This window comes from Symphalangus syndactylus, chromosome 4 (assembly GCF_028878055.3).
Source record: "Symphalangus syndactylus isolate Jambi chromosome 4, NHGRI_mSymSyn1-v2.1_pri, whole genome shotgun sequence".
Classification (NCBI taxonomy): Eukaryota; Metazoa; Chordata; class Mammalia; order Primates; family Hylobatidae; genus Symphalangus; species Symphalangus syndactylus.
In genome coordinates this window covers 44477298-44491820 of record NC_072426.2, presented here as the reverse complement: position 1 = coordinate 44491820, position 14523 = coordinate 44477298, and the positions used below count along the sequence as shown (strand labels likewise).

The 14523-nt window shown below is 43.4% G+C and overlaps 1 protein-coding gene across 1 annotated transcript in view; it reads right to left on the bottom strand.

The window, feature by feature from the left end:
- Window positions 1-14523, bottom strand: part of MACROH2A2 (macroH2A.2 histone) — a 59924-nt gene that overhangs the window by 33033 nt on the left and 12368 nt on the right. The window contains exon 2 of the mRNA XM_055274559.2: window positions 3567-3797. Coding sequence (XP_055130534.1) covers window positions 3567-3738 — 172 coding nt within the window. The 5' untranslated portion in view covers window positions 3739-3797. The remainder of the gene's footprint in view (window positions 1-3566; window positions 3798-14523) is intronic.

Here is a 14523-nt window from a genome sequence, read left to right as displayed (position 1 = left end):
ATGTTAGATTAGGCAGCCCTTCCCCCAACCCGCACTTCCCGAAGTTCCTCTCATTCCCTGCCCGACAGCACCTGATTCGTATTGTGAGGCATTTCCTTCTTGTCCTCCTCACTAGGCTCTAAGTCCAGCAATGGGAAGGACCAAGTTAGCTGGTTTTCTGCTGTATCTTCAAGACCTGATACAAATGAGGCACTCAGTCTAGATTTGTTTCATGAATGTGGAAGTCATTTCAAGGGTGACAGGAGGCTTCCACACTTTGACCCCCCTTCCCTAAACAGAATCAATGGATACCTCTTTAAAAAACAAACAAACCAAAAAACAGACTAAAATCCCCCATGTCACTTACTCAACAGTAGCTTGCAATTCCACTAATATGATTCATTCCTTTGGATTAAAACACCTTATCCCATTAAAATGCAAATTCAGCCTAAAAATACACCACCTTAATGGAATTAGTCATTTATACTTTGTCCTGAATGATTTTGTCAGCTCTTAATAGAGGGGGGAGGAGAAGAATTACCATTTATTGAGTGCATCCTATACGCCAGGTGTTTTACACATATTAGCTCATTGAATGAGGTTAAATGGGCTAGTTCTGGAAACACCTGGAGCTCAGAGAGGTTAAGGTAACAGAGCTGGCCAATGAGTCATCCTGATTGGAACCGACATCTGAGCCTGCACTCTCTCAGTGCCTGCCTGCCTTTGGGGGAGAGAAAGGGCACAAAGAAGGGAGGGAAAGGACACAGAGGACAGGCCTGGGCCTCAGGAGACCAATGTCACCTTCTCCTCCTCCACATGGCCCAGGATGGTCTGGACACTGGGACTGGCCAGGGGCAGGAGGACTTTGGCAATGGCACCCTTGCAGGTGCTCATCCTCTCCATGTTCAACCCACCGTATAAATGGCCCAATTCTATTGCGGGAACTCTGCCTAAGGACTTACTGTGTGCGCTGACGTGGAGATGCTCAACAAATGCTCTTTGAATGGATGAACGAACAGGAAGAGGTAAGCTTCGTTTATCTCACACATCTGAACCAAAGACTAACAGAGATGCCAGGGATTCCAAAGGCCAAATTTTGTATATGCACTGGGTTAGACTTTTGCCAAATGGAGGCACAGGAAGTACTTAGTTATTTTCATCACACAAATACTGGGGCAGTGTAGGGCAGCAAAACTGCGCGGCTCGAGGTCGAGGGCCTGAGGGAGTCCTAGTTCCCCATCTGGAAGCTGTGGGATCTTGGAGTTACTCAGTGTCTTCCAGTCCCAGTGGGTGACACACACCTAACAGGTTGTTCTAAAGCTTCATAAACTCTTCTCAAAGTCTGTTCTCTCCCTTCCTCAGCTAGGAGGTTTTCCCATCAGATTCCTTGGCCTCACTCCAGATCCAGTGAATCAGACCCTTTGAGAGTGTATCCAGGAACTTGCATTTTATTTTTTATTTTTATTTTTGTATTATTATTTTTTTTTAGTAGAGACGGGGTTTCACCATGTTAGCTAGGATGGTCTCGATCTCCTGACCTCGTGATCCGCCTGCCTCGGCCTCCCAAGTCCTGGGATTACAGGCATGAGCCACTGCACCTGGCCTTTATTTTTTGAGACGGAGTCTCGCTTTGTCACCTAGGCTGGAGTGCAGTGGTGTGATCTCAGCTCACTGCAACCTCCAACTCCTGGGTTCAAGTGATTCTCCTGCCTCAGCCTCCCAAGTAGCTGGGATTACCGGCCTGTCACAGTCTAGCGCCTGCTGCCCTGCCCCCATTTCATCTCTCACTCCTCCCATTTCCAAGCTCTGCTCTTGGCACATTAGAAAGGGCCACACACTCTTTTAAACTTGGAGTCTTCCCCCTTACTCCCTACCTCCTTTACTATCTTCCTGTAGTTTACCTGCCCTCCTCCCCCCATCTGAATCTGGCTGACTCCCTTCCTCACCTGGCTGCCCATCAGAATCATTTGGGGGAGCTTTTAAGAATCCAGTAGCTGCCACCACGCCTGGCTAATTTTTGTATTTTTAGTAGAGATGGGGTGTCACCATATTGGCCAGGCTGGTCTCGAACTCCTGACCTCAGGTGATCCACCCACCTCAGCTTCCCAAAGTGCTGGGATTACAGGTGTGAGCCACCGTGCCTGGCGGGAACTTGCATTTTAAACAAGCATTCCCCACATCTTTTGGCTTGAGGTTAAAAGACTGGCTACAATCTTGCTATTCAACATGTGGTCCCTGGACCAGCAGCATCAGTATCACCTGGGAGTTTGAGGAATGGAGTCTCAGGTGCCATCCTGCCCTTGTCAACAAGATCCCTGCATGACCCCACTTTGAAAAGCACTGCTTTTCAGAGCCCTCCAGCTCTCCCCAACCTCCTAAAGGAGGGAAGGACTTTTAGCTCAGGAGCAAGGCTTTCATTTCATAAGAGGAAGGCTCACGACGCAGAGGTCTGCCTGATGGAAGCTCTGGGGGGAGGACATTTCCATGCACAGATCAAGGAAAACCTTTCACCAATAAATGTTGGTTGGTGAGCGACGGGGACTAAGAGGGCAGGGCAGGACTGAGCATCAAAAGAGGAAAAACCAGCAGAAAAGAGGAATCTGGGGACAGAAGAGAGGACCAGCCCTGCCACAGCCCAGAGGATTTCATGCAGTGAGGCTTGCCTCCCCAGTGTTAGACTGTCTGGGGAGGTTTGCTTTTTAATCTGGCAGAATTTCCAAGGAACTTAACCTTGGTGTCTAGGGAATTTGTTAACCTTGGGCAAAGTCAGAGACATTGTTGCTCGTGGCTATTACCCAACAAGGGACTAAATCACACTTATTGTATATATATATTTATATATTTTATTTGTAAATATTTCTGAAAAGCACCCCTGATATTGTAAAGTTTGGTTTCTATTTAACTATGACATAAGAGAACAACAACAAAAAAGCTAAAGAGAAAGTTACTAAGATAAAGAACACACACAGCAAAATCTCATCTTTCAGTAAAAAAATTAACTTTAACAACAAATACGTGAAACTATTTTCTGTGCACCCCTATTAGACGAGAATCACCTCAGTGAAGGAGAGCAAAATTACAATATTACATCAGCTTCATGGCAGCACCCGAAAGATGCTTTTAATGATCAGATAAATGTTATTTATGGACACTGAGTCCCAGTTTAAATATACCAGGAAAACTAATGTTTAATGAGCAATTTGATGTAAAAAGACTCCCTTTTACAAAATGAGTATCAAATCCCCCATTCTCCCTGCAGTTTATTTTCTTCAGGAGCTTATTTATATATTGCATTCGCTTAAAGCAAGACACATCTTTTGCAGGACTGGTCTAGGAGGGCCACTTACTTGATTCTGGGTTCTCTGCCTTCCATGCTGATCACCTGTCCTTCCTATACCCTCTTCTCTCCCCTAAAGTCTGCAGAAGTTGATTTTAGCCAAGCAGGCCAGTTGCAACCCTGTCACCACCCACAGTAGCCTTGAGCCAGCCAAAAGGCAATTTGGAGCATCCCTCCCCAGCCTGCGAGGGGGACCCAGGGGAGGGTGGGGACCTGGGAGCAGGCAGTCTCCTTTGCGTGTCCTCATTACCTGCCAGGTACTCAATGACTGCCGCCATGTAGACAGGGGCGCCCACGCTGATCCGGTACTTGAACGTCCCTTTCTTCAGATAACGCATCAGCCTCCCCACTGGAAAGATGACACCTGCCCTGGCTGAACGGGACAGCTTGGACATTTTCTTCTTCCCGCTCCGGCCTGACATCTTGCTTCAGTTTCCCTCTCAGCTTGCTGACACAGTGGCCTCCTGGCACTAACACAATGCTGAAAAGGAAAAAAGGAAAGAAGACAGAGTTGAGGAAGGGTAGTTGGCAAACATCTTGGGCACAGTGGCATGGCCCTTGGGCACCACTGTGACACCTCTTACTGTCCTTGGGAGGCAGCTGAAACCTGGCTGCTACTGCAGGTGCAGGAGGCATGGAGTCAGGCATGGGGTCTCTGAAGGGCATGGGCAAGCCCACCCACAAACATCCCTCCCCCACCAAGGCAGCCTGACCTCAAGAGGAAAGGCCACAGAAAACTGTCACTGAATAGGGAGGTCTCGGTCCTGGGGTCAGCTGAACAATGATCCCCAAAGATGTCCATTTCCTCATCCCCAGAATCTGTGACTGTTATCTTATATGACAGAGACTTTGCAGATGGGATTAAGCTAAGGGTCTTGAGATGGGGAGGTTATCTTGGATTATCTGGGTGGGGCTAACGTAATTGCCTTAGAAGACAGAGGCAGGGGGTCAGAGTGGGCAGTAAGAGATGTGAGAACAGAAGGAAAAGGATTTTCCCCTCAAAGCCATCAGAAGGAATTAGTCCTGCTGATACCCTGACTTTAGCCCAGTAAGGCTAATTTTGGACTTCTGACCCCTGAACTATAAGAGAATAAATTTGTATTGTTTTAAACACTAAGTTTGGGGTAATTTGTTCCAGCAACAACAAGAAAACTAATACAATTCCTCTTGGCTTATATGACTTTGCCCGTTATAATGGTTAGTGTATTAGTCTGTTCTCACACTGCTAATAAAGATGTATCCGAGACTGGGTAATTTATAAAGAAAAAGAGGTTTAATGCACTCACAGTTCCACGTGGCTGGGGAGGCCTCACAATCATAGTGGAAGGTGAAAGGCATGTCTTATATGGCAGTAGACAAGACAGAATGAGAACCAAGCGAAAGGGGTTTCCTCTTATAAAACCATCAGATCTCGTGAGACTTATTCACTACCACGAGAATGGTATGGGGGAAACCACCCCCATGATTCTATTATCTCCCACCAGGTCCCTCCCACAACATGTGGGAATTACAGGAGCTACAATTCAAGATGAGATTTGGGTGGGGACACAGCCAAACCATATCTGTTAGGTTTGACAGACATAACTGAGAGCTGATGTGTATTTTTTAGACACTTTTCTAAATCCTGCAATAATGTAGCACTCTTAGAAATGGAAACAGGCCAGAAGAGGCAGTTTTACTGAATATGTGTGGTATGCAAACATAGCAAATGAAAAGCCATAATGCGGCCTGAGCGTCTGTTCCTTGGAATGAGGAATCCAGGTTGATTTTGGGGAGAAACTTCACAGTCAGCACAAAGAGGTGAATTCAGCACCAGGAACTAAGAGAGAAACATTTACTGTTGCTTAAGGAAGCTATCTTTTGTGTGAAGATAAAATAATCACATATTCCTGGACACAGTCTTTGTAAGCCCACCCACAATCTAGAAAATTGTAGTAGACCTTGGGTAGGCTTGGTCTGCTGGTTGACAGAGTATTGTAACTGACAAATGGAATATAATCTTCAGTAAGTAAAAGCAAATTACAAGGGACAAACGGTCAGGAGCAAAGAAAAGGAAAATGACATTTTCTAGGAAATGTGTTAATATATCAAAGCTCTCTTCCCCAAGGTCAATGGCGTTCTCAGGGGCCGTTTCCTCTGGAGATGAAAAATGAGAAAGTCAGGAACAAATTGAAATTGGTTCTATCCCTTGATCCTGGTTAGGTCATCATACCAACAGGCAAGATGGCAAAGGAAAGGAGGGCCCAAGAAAGTCGCTAAATATATGACAGAAGAAGATACTAAATGAATGCTTGGCTAATACGAAATAGATACAAAAGTGGGATTTACTTAATCTAGGTGAAAGAGTGAACAGATTTCAATTTTCTAAAGCATCTGATAACTCCATTATGACCAAGGAGACTATATTAAAAGCTCTGAAATTAGCAACAAAGCCCTTTCTCAATTCTCACCTGTCCCCGAAGTGAATGATTCAAGTTTGGGGCATTTTAGTATATACTTCATATACATTATTTAAAATGCTCATACGTACTTACTACTCCCCTATTTTATACTTTATATGTAGTTTTGCCACCAAAGGATGTAGCTATTCATCAGTTAGGTACAAGCAAAGATGAGAGAAGTGCCTTAGACTATTATCTCTTTGACCGCAAGGCCCAGGGTCAGGCAATGTTGCCATGTTGTTTTATCATGTTGTTTCCTCATCTGGAAGAAACAAGATCTCCCACATTTGCTGTGCTGCTGCTGTCTGTGGCTGCTCACTCTCATAAATCCACTTGTAGGGGTTTTCTCTTTGAGGAAGCAAGCGACTATGTGTTAGGTAAATGTATGGAGGGCCTGCTGTTAGTCAGCACTGTCACAGGAAAGAGGGGAAACAGACAGCATTGCTAAGTTGTCCCTGTCCTCACATAGCACGTGTTTGCTAGCTGGGTTGTGGTGCTCTAAATGGAGGTGGCTCTTGCTATAGTGGAAGGAGCCCAGGACTGTGGAACAGAAAGTCCTGGACATAGCGCCACTTCTACATAACTACAGTAATGCACCCCACAACAACCGCACATATGACGCTGGTCCCATAAGATCATAACAGAGCTGAAAAATTCCTATGATCTAGTGACATCTTTTTGTTGTTGTTGTTGTTGTTGTTGCTGCTGTTGTTGTTTGGGAAGGAGTCTTGCTCTGTCGCCCAGGCTGGAGTGCAGTGGTGCAATCTCAGCTCATTGCAACTTCTGCCTCCCGGGCTCAAACGATTCTCCTGCCTCAGCCTCCCAAGTAGCTGGGACTATCGGCGTGCACCACTACGCCTGGCTAATTTTTGTATTTTTAGTAGAGACGAGGTTTCACCATGTTGGCCAGGCTGGTCTCAAACTCCTGACCTCAAGGGATCCATCCTCCTCAGCCTCCCAAAGTGGTGGGATTACAGGTGTGAGCCACCACACCCGGCCAACCTAGTGACATCCTACGGCGTAACACAATGCCTTACTCATGTGTTTGTGGTGACGCTGACGTAAACAAACCTACCGTGCTGCCAGTCATATAAAAGTCTAGCACATATAATTATGTATAGTATATAATACTTGATAACAAATGACTATGTTACTGGTACTCCTTCTACTTATTAAAAACAAAGTTAACTGTAAACCAGCCTTAAACGGGTTCTTCAGGAGGTATTCCAGAAGGAGGCATTATTATTACAGATGACAGCTCCGTGCGTGTTATTGTCCCTGAAGACTTTCCAGTGGACAAGATGTGAAGGTGGAAGACAGTGTTATTGATGACCCTGACTCTGTGTAGGCCTAGGCTAATGTGTATGTGTCTTATTTTTTTTTAACAAAAGTTTAAAAAGTTAAAAAAATTTTAATAGAAAAATGCTTATAGAGTAAGGCTATAAAGAAGGAAAATACATGTAGCTGTACAATGTATTTGTGTTTTAAGCTAAGTGTTATTACAAAAGTCAAAAAGTTTAAAAAGTTTAAAAAGTTTATAAAGTAAAAAAAATTACAGTAAGCTAAGGTTAATTTATTATTGGAAAATTTATTATTGGATAAGGTTAATCTATTATTAAGGAAAATATTCTCTTTTAAATGTAGTGTAGCTTACATGTACGGTATGAAGTCTACAGTGTGTACAATAATGTCCCAGGCCTTCACATTCACTCATCACTGAATGACTCACTCATCACTGAATGACTCACTCACTCACCCAGAGTACTTCTAGTCCTGCAAGCTCTATTCATGGCAAGTGCCCTATACATGTGTACTGCTGTTTACATTTTATACTGTATTTTACTGTCCTTTTCTAAGTTTAGAGACACAAAAACTTACCACTGTGTTACCATTGCCTGCAGTATTCAGTATGGTAACATGTTGAGCAGGTTTGTAGCCTAGAAGCAACAGATCATAGGATTATAGCCTAGGTGTGCAGGAGGCTGTACCATCTAGATTTGTGAAGTCCACTCTATGCTGTTTGCACAATGACAAAATCACCTAACGATGCATTTCTCAGAATGTACCCCTTTCGTTAAGTGATGCATGACTGTAGTTATGTGAGCTTCATGTTATTTTTTTGGACCTCAGTGGCCTCATCTGTAAAACAGGGCAGGTGGCTAACATCCTTACAGTTGTTCTGCTCTTAAACATCCTGATTTTTCTGAAAGGCACTTTTCAATGATTTTGGTAGAGAAGCTTAGGCTCTTTAAGCAGTCGGTTCTAAAGACTTAAGAGCCTACGCAGGCTCATAAAGGTGCATTAGTGACTCTCCTAAGCCAATTATGTGCTTTTCTCAGTTAACGGTAAGTGGGATTGGAGGATGATTAGTAAGTCTGGTTGTCAAGAAAACCACCCGAAAAGCCCATCACAGGGTGGACGTGCTCTGTGAATATGGTGTGTGCTGGCTGGTCTTAATCTCTCCCTACCATGCTTCCACCAGAGAATGCTACATGAAGTACAAACACCACAAGGCCAGGGACACCCCCTGTGTGCACGCACACACACACATGCATGCACGCGCACACACACGCATACACGCACGTGCTCACACATACATGCATGCACACACACACGTGCGCACAGACACACACACACACACTTTCCTCAAAACAGCCAGAGAATGACTAGGTATGCAGGATAAAGCCATTTAGGGACTTTCCTACTATTAGCCGCCAAGAGAAGTCACAAATTGCCCTAAAAATTGAACTTAGGACTAGGAGTATAAGAAAAGCAAGTGACTTTAGGGGACGGATGCCTAAAACACTCATGAAGAGGCAAGGTGCGGTGGCTCATGCCTGTAATCCCTACGTTTAGAGAGGCTAAGGTGGGTGGATCACCTGAGGTCAGGAGTTTGAGCCTGGCCAACATGATGAAACCCCGACTCTACTAAAAATACAAAATATTAGCCGGGCGTGGTGGCGGGTGCCTGTAATCCCAGCTACTCTGGAGGCTGAGGCAAAAGAGTCACTTGAACCCGCGAGGTGGAGGTTGCAGTAAGCCGAGATTGTACCACTGTACTCCTGCCTGGGCACCAACAGCGAAACTCCGTCTCAAAAACAAACAAACAAAACCCAACACTCATGAAGATAAAATAGCCAAGTAAGGAAAATCAAAGTAGGAACAAGTAGAGAAACATACCACCTGCACATTGTAAAAAAGAACCTAAATGTAAGAATCATCTCGAACATGGTACTTTATAACAAGGTTTTCTCTCTGTGGCTTCCAGACTTCCCTCTAAGTGACGGCCTTAGAGGGATTCCCCTGGGTGGGGGATGCAGCTCCATCTGAAGTCTAAGTGTGAGATGGATTGACTTACGCATGTATTTTAAGCAGGACTGGAGAGTTCTCTATGCCTGCCAAACCCATCTTTTCAGGTCTTGTGTGGAATTTAAGCAGCCAGGCACCTATCTCCCAGGCCCTCCTGGGGACTCAGGGCTGTGAGGTCCCCGCACACGGACAGTAAGAATTAGAGCACATCCAGGAATCCCTAGGGGAAGCAAGGAGGGGCTGATGGAGCTGACATGTTACATCTATCAGAGCCCACCGACGGCAGGAAGTGCTGAGCCTCTGGGGCCACTCCAGAGAAGACCCTGCTTTCTAAAGACCACTTCTCCCCAAAGCCTGTGCTGGATTATGCCTGGAGTTATGATAAATTATAACTCTGAACTTCCTTCTTTCCCAGGCCACCCTTTCCTCCAACTCTATTCCGTCTTGGGAAGTCAGGAGTCAAAAACTTGAATGGGTTTTTATCCACATCCTGGTAATTGGAGTCTCGGTGTAGGCCTACTGTCTAAAAAGAACCACTGCAAGGTGAAAATTTGTTTCCCTCAGGCTAATACTTAAATGTAAACATTTAAGTATTAGCCTGAGGGAAACAAATTTTAAACATTTAAGTATTAGCCTGAAGGAAACAATTTCTGCTCTAAGACAATTTCACTCTGATTAGGCAAAGCTTAAGGACTACGATACACTAAGTTTACACGTTTGGAGAGTGAATATGGCTGGACGCACCTCTTGGTGTCCTCAGAGACACCGTGTGGGCAATCCCTGGAGACCATGCGGCTCTGTTCAGGTGGCCCCATCTTCCCAGACACACATGGGATATAGAGGAAACCAGACAAACCCTGGATCTGCAATGTACCTGTCCTTTCATAGCAGAAAGACCAAGGTATACAGTCTTATAATTATTAGTAGAGTGGATCAGAGCATTTCAAGCATGTTAACGGTGAGAAACAGGGAGGTAAAACTCCAGACTCAGAGAAGAAGAGAGAGAATGTAGGGCTCCTGGCTTGTTCCCCCCAACCCCCAGGAGCACAGCAAGTGGAAGCACATCATTGGTCTTGTGTGTGCTGGGGAAGAGGGCGTATTCAGACTCTGTTGTTTCAGGATTTATTTCTAGGTTTAGCTTTTAAGCCCATAACAACACCGACAGGTTAGATTTTATATATAACACCGGGTAAATATGAAGTTGCAGCATTGACTCAGACACGGGCAATAAACTCACACCAGACTATTCAAATAACTACCGTATTTCACTGATTTTATGATGCACTTTTATTTTTTAACATTTTACTGTCTCTAGAAGTTGGTATGCCTCTTGCAATCGATACCATCATAGATTCAATGTAAGACAGTATTTATGGAGCATTTATTATTGAACAAGAAACTACATTAGATGTTGTTAAATTTATATGACCCTTGTCCTCCAATATTTTCCAGTGAAGTTGCCTGACAGACCAAAATGAAGTTTCAAATAGATGTCAGAGCTATGGTTCCCAAATTGTGCACCAGGGTACACTGGGGCAATCAACAAACCCACAGAAGCACTGCAGGAAGGTTTAAGCTTTCCCTTGAATACAGCCATAGTTGGCCTCTGTGAGACCCCACCACTACCAGCTCCCGATGGTTCAGTTTCAACAGTAGGGTGCACTATGTTCCTTTAGATGATGCCATTTTTTTCTTGCAAAGCTGGGTTTTTGGCTGTTGCTGTGATTAAAAGCAAGTGTTGGGTGAAAGTCAATACAGAACAGAAAATGAGGGTGGCAGTGTCCAATCTGACTCCAAGGTCTGGGTACCTGTGCAGTGCCCAACAGATGTACACATCCTATTTGTAATTCATTGTGGTTATTTAAGAACAGAATAAGAATACTTTTTCCTTTTAATTCATGTGTATTATTTTCCCAAATGGCTAGTACAATGTTAGAACACGAAAACTTATTAAGTTGTTTGGGTTCAACACTTCATAAATGGAACAGGCAGGCATTTCCTCTGCCCTAGTGGTATCCAGAACATGCTGGAGACATTAAGAACTCTGAGAAAGTGAGGGAATTTCTATGCTAGGGCCCACCACCAACAAGCTTAAACCTATACTTCTGACTTGCTCAAGGTTACCCTAAAGCAAGGAAAACAAGAAAGTTAAAGAAATTATTTAAATATTTTGAGTTTATCTTTAAATCTGAGGAATATTTGCACAAAGTAAAAAAAAAAAAAATAGCAAAAAGAAACCAAAATGTATAAAATGAAGAGCAACAGTTTCTCACTCATTGGTCTCATTGAAAGAGACAAGTACAGGTGACAAGGGTTAATTTCAGTTCTGGTGGCTACCTCCAAAACTCTCATGCTTATACCTCCACTTCTTGATGTATTTTCATTTTTAGACAGTCTCTACCTGTGCCGAAGAAGGATGAGGCCTTAACCCACCTTCCTCCTCCCTTTTCAATTGTTGACAGTTATTTTTTCAGTTTTATTTCCCCACTGATTGCCTTGGAAACTTGAAGTAATACTGTACACTCCAATCTCTGTTTCTGACTTCATCAACTTTGGGGATTATCTCTCATGTCATCATCATATGAGATGAGGATATGAGCGCCCTAATCTTTCCCTGGTCCTCTCCTCCCTACATCACCTCCCTAAGCTCTACCTCTGTCTTCTATACTTGCTATTGTCTTAGTTCATAACATATATATTTTATTCTATAATCACAATAAAATCATTCACATTTTGACTCTAGATTTATTTTGAAAGTTAAACTCCATTTACATGGTTAAGACTTTCTAAATATTGTTCCTTGCAGAACTGAGTATAGTGCTCATCACATTTGTAAATATTTTCTGCAGAATCAAGCGTGATGCTAGCATCACAGTTTCTTCTCTGTGGTCCAGCATCGGAATCCTTGAGTCCTCATGTCAAGAAGAATTTTTCTTTTTTTTTTTCTGAAAACCTGATGTTCAAAACCATTCCACATTTTCCGTGGCTTCACATTTGGACCATGTCTTTCTTGTATAGCTCCTCTCTAACCCTGAATTTATTAATTATAGTTGATTCTCAATATGTGGGGTAGTTATGTTCTATAAAGTAGTCAGAAACACAGAATTAGCAAAAACTGAAAAACTGCGCTTAGGGGAAATACAGGGTTAGGCTCCTACAAGCCTCTGGTCACAACATTTCATCAACTAATCAATACTTCACCTTGTTTTATGTATGTTTGTGTTCAAAGACAACTTGTTTAATAGATATTGTTGACTCATTAACATTGAGCTTCCGGCTGACAGCACTGTAACACGTGCCTGAAGGAAGCTTGCACATCATGGCCTTCTTGCACTTGGGAATGCTAGACATCATTTCAGCACTACACCTGGGGGCCATTCTAAACAGCAAAATCACCAACAAAAAGCACAAACATGTGAAAAACATGGCACTAAATAGGGCATGGAAAGGGCACTTGATTGCAGTGTGAGCTGAAACAAGAAGGCAGTCACCTGGTGCAACCTCAGCTGGGAAGGTGTGCTTGTGGCGACTAAGATGTTTTGCTGCTCTGTGTACGTGCGTGTTTTAGAATGACAATGAAAGTGCCGCAAGTATTGATTTGGGGGCTCCAAATACATTTTAGCATGTAGGCAAATTCACAAATATAGGATCCACAAATAGGAACGTGGACTGTATTTTTCTGTGTTGACAAAAGATGTTCCTTTACCATGTCCTCAAAATCACTCAGCTTCTCAATCACATTGTTCTTTGTAGAGACCCTGTTTTTCCCAGAGAACCCTTTGCAGAGGGGTTATTTTCAAAGCCCTCTGACCTCCAGCTCCAGTTTGGAATGGAGTTGTTTTAGCCAGCGGTCTTCCTGGGACTGGTCTTTCTGGGACCTATCTTCTCTGTTCATCCTTGGCCCTATGACTTCCTCTTTCTTGGTTTTCTCCCTTGTTTTGTTAGTATCCACCTGACGTAACTCTTCAGAAACAGGACAGGGAAGTAAACTTTGTTTTCTTTCTTTCTTTTTTTGAGACAGTCTTGCTCTGTCACCCAGGCTGGAGTGCAGTAGTATAATCATGGCTCACTGCAGCTTTGACCTCCTGGGCTCAAGCAATCCTCTACCTCAGCCTCCTGAATAGCTAGGACTATAGGTGTACACCACACCCAGCTAATTTTTTTGTAGAGATGGGGTCTCACTATGTTGCCCAGGCTGGTCTTGAACTCCTGGCCTCAGGTGATCCCCCTGCCTGTCAACTCTTGGCTTCAAGTGATCCTCCCATCTCAGCCTCCCAAAGTGCTGGCATTAAAGGCATAAGCCACCACATCTGGCCTAAACTTTGTTTTCTTACAGAAACAGAACTATCTTACTTGAAAGATCTTTAGGTTATCATTTAGTAGAGTATTATCATGTTTAGTGTCAAAATCATTTTGCTTCAATATTTTGAAGTCATTGAACCCTGCTCAGCATTTGGCAATAAGTTGGTTCAACCTGAAAACTTAGACTTTTATAACATGGAATTTTTTTTTCTATTATGTCTTTGATTATCCCTCCCCCCTTGACCCACTGCCAATTTCTTTATTTCTCCCAATACCCCCTTTCTTTGTCTCTTACTGAGATTCCTGTAAACCAGGTAATGGATCTCCTAGATTAATAGTCCAAGTCTCTTATCTTTTTTCTTCTATTTTTTCTTCAGTCTTTATCTAATTTTGGTAATCGTATTTTTAATTTCCAAGAGCTCTTTTTGTTCTCAGATTATTCCTTTTTTATAGCATCCTGTACTTTTATGAATGCACCATGTCTTCAAATCTTTCTGAAACTAATTAGAATGTGTTAAATTTATCTTCTGTCCTCTAAATTATTTTATCAGGCAGTTGTTCTATTGATTGATTGATTGATTTTCATCTTTCACTTTCATGTAGGCTTTTCTTAAATGTCTGGTGATCTTTGGCTATGCGTTTGTATTTAAGAATGAAGGACAAGGCCAGGCATGGTGGCTTACGCCTGTAATCCCAGCACTTTGGGAGGCTGAGGTGGGCAGATCACTTAAGTCAGGAGTTCAAGACCAGCCTGGCCAACATAGCAAAACCCTACCTCTACTAAAAATACAAAAGCTGAGCATGGTGGTGCGTGCCTGTAATCCCAGCTACTTGGGAGGCTGAGGCAGGAGAATCACTTGAACCTGGGAGGTAGAGGTTGCAGTGAGCCAAGGTCCTGCCACTGCAACGATCCTTTTTCAAGCACTCCAGCCTGGGCGAGAAAGTGAGACTCTGTCTCAAAAAAAAAAAAAAAAAAAATGAAGGACAAGGTTGATGATTATAGGCAGATAGAAGAGCTTTCTTCAATTCTTCAACCATTGTTTGGTGGGCATGCTTCCCGTTTGGGATCTCTGGGTGTGTGTGTGCAGGGCATGCTAATTAGCAGGCATGGCTTTAGGTGTCCAGTTAGGAGCTAGTTGTATTAGTTCATTTTCA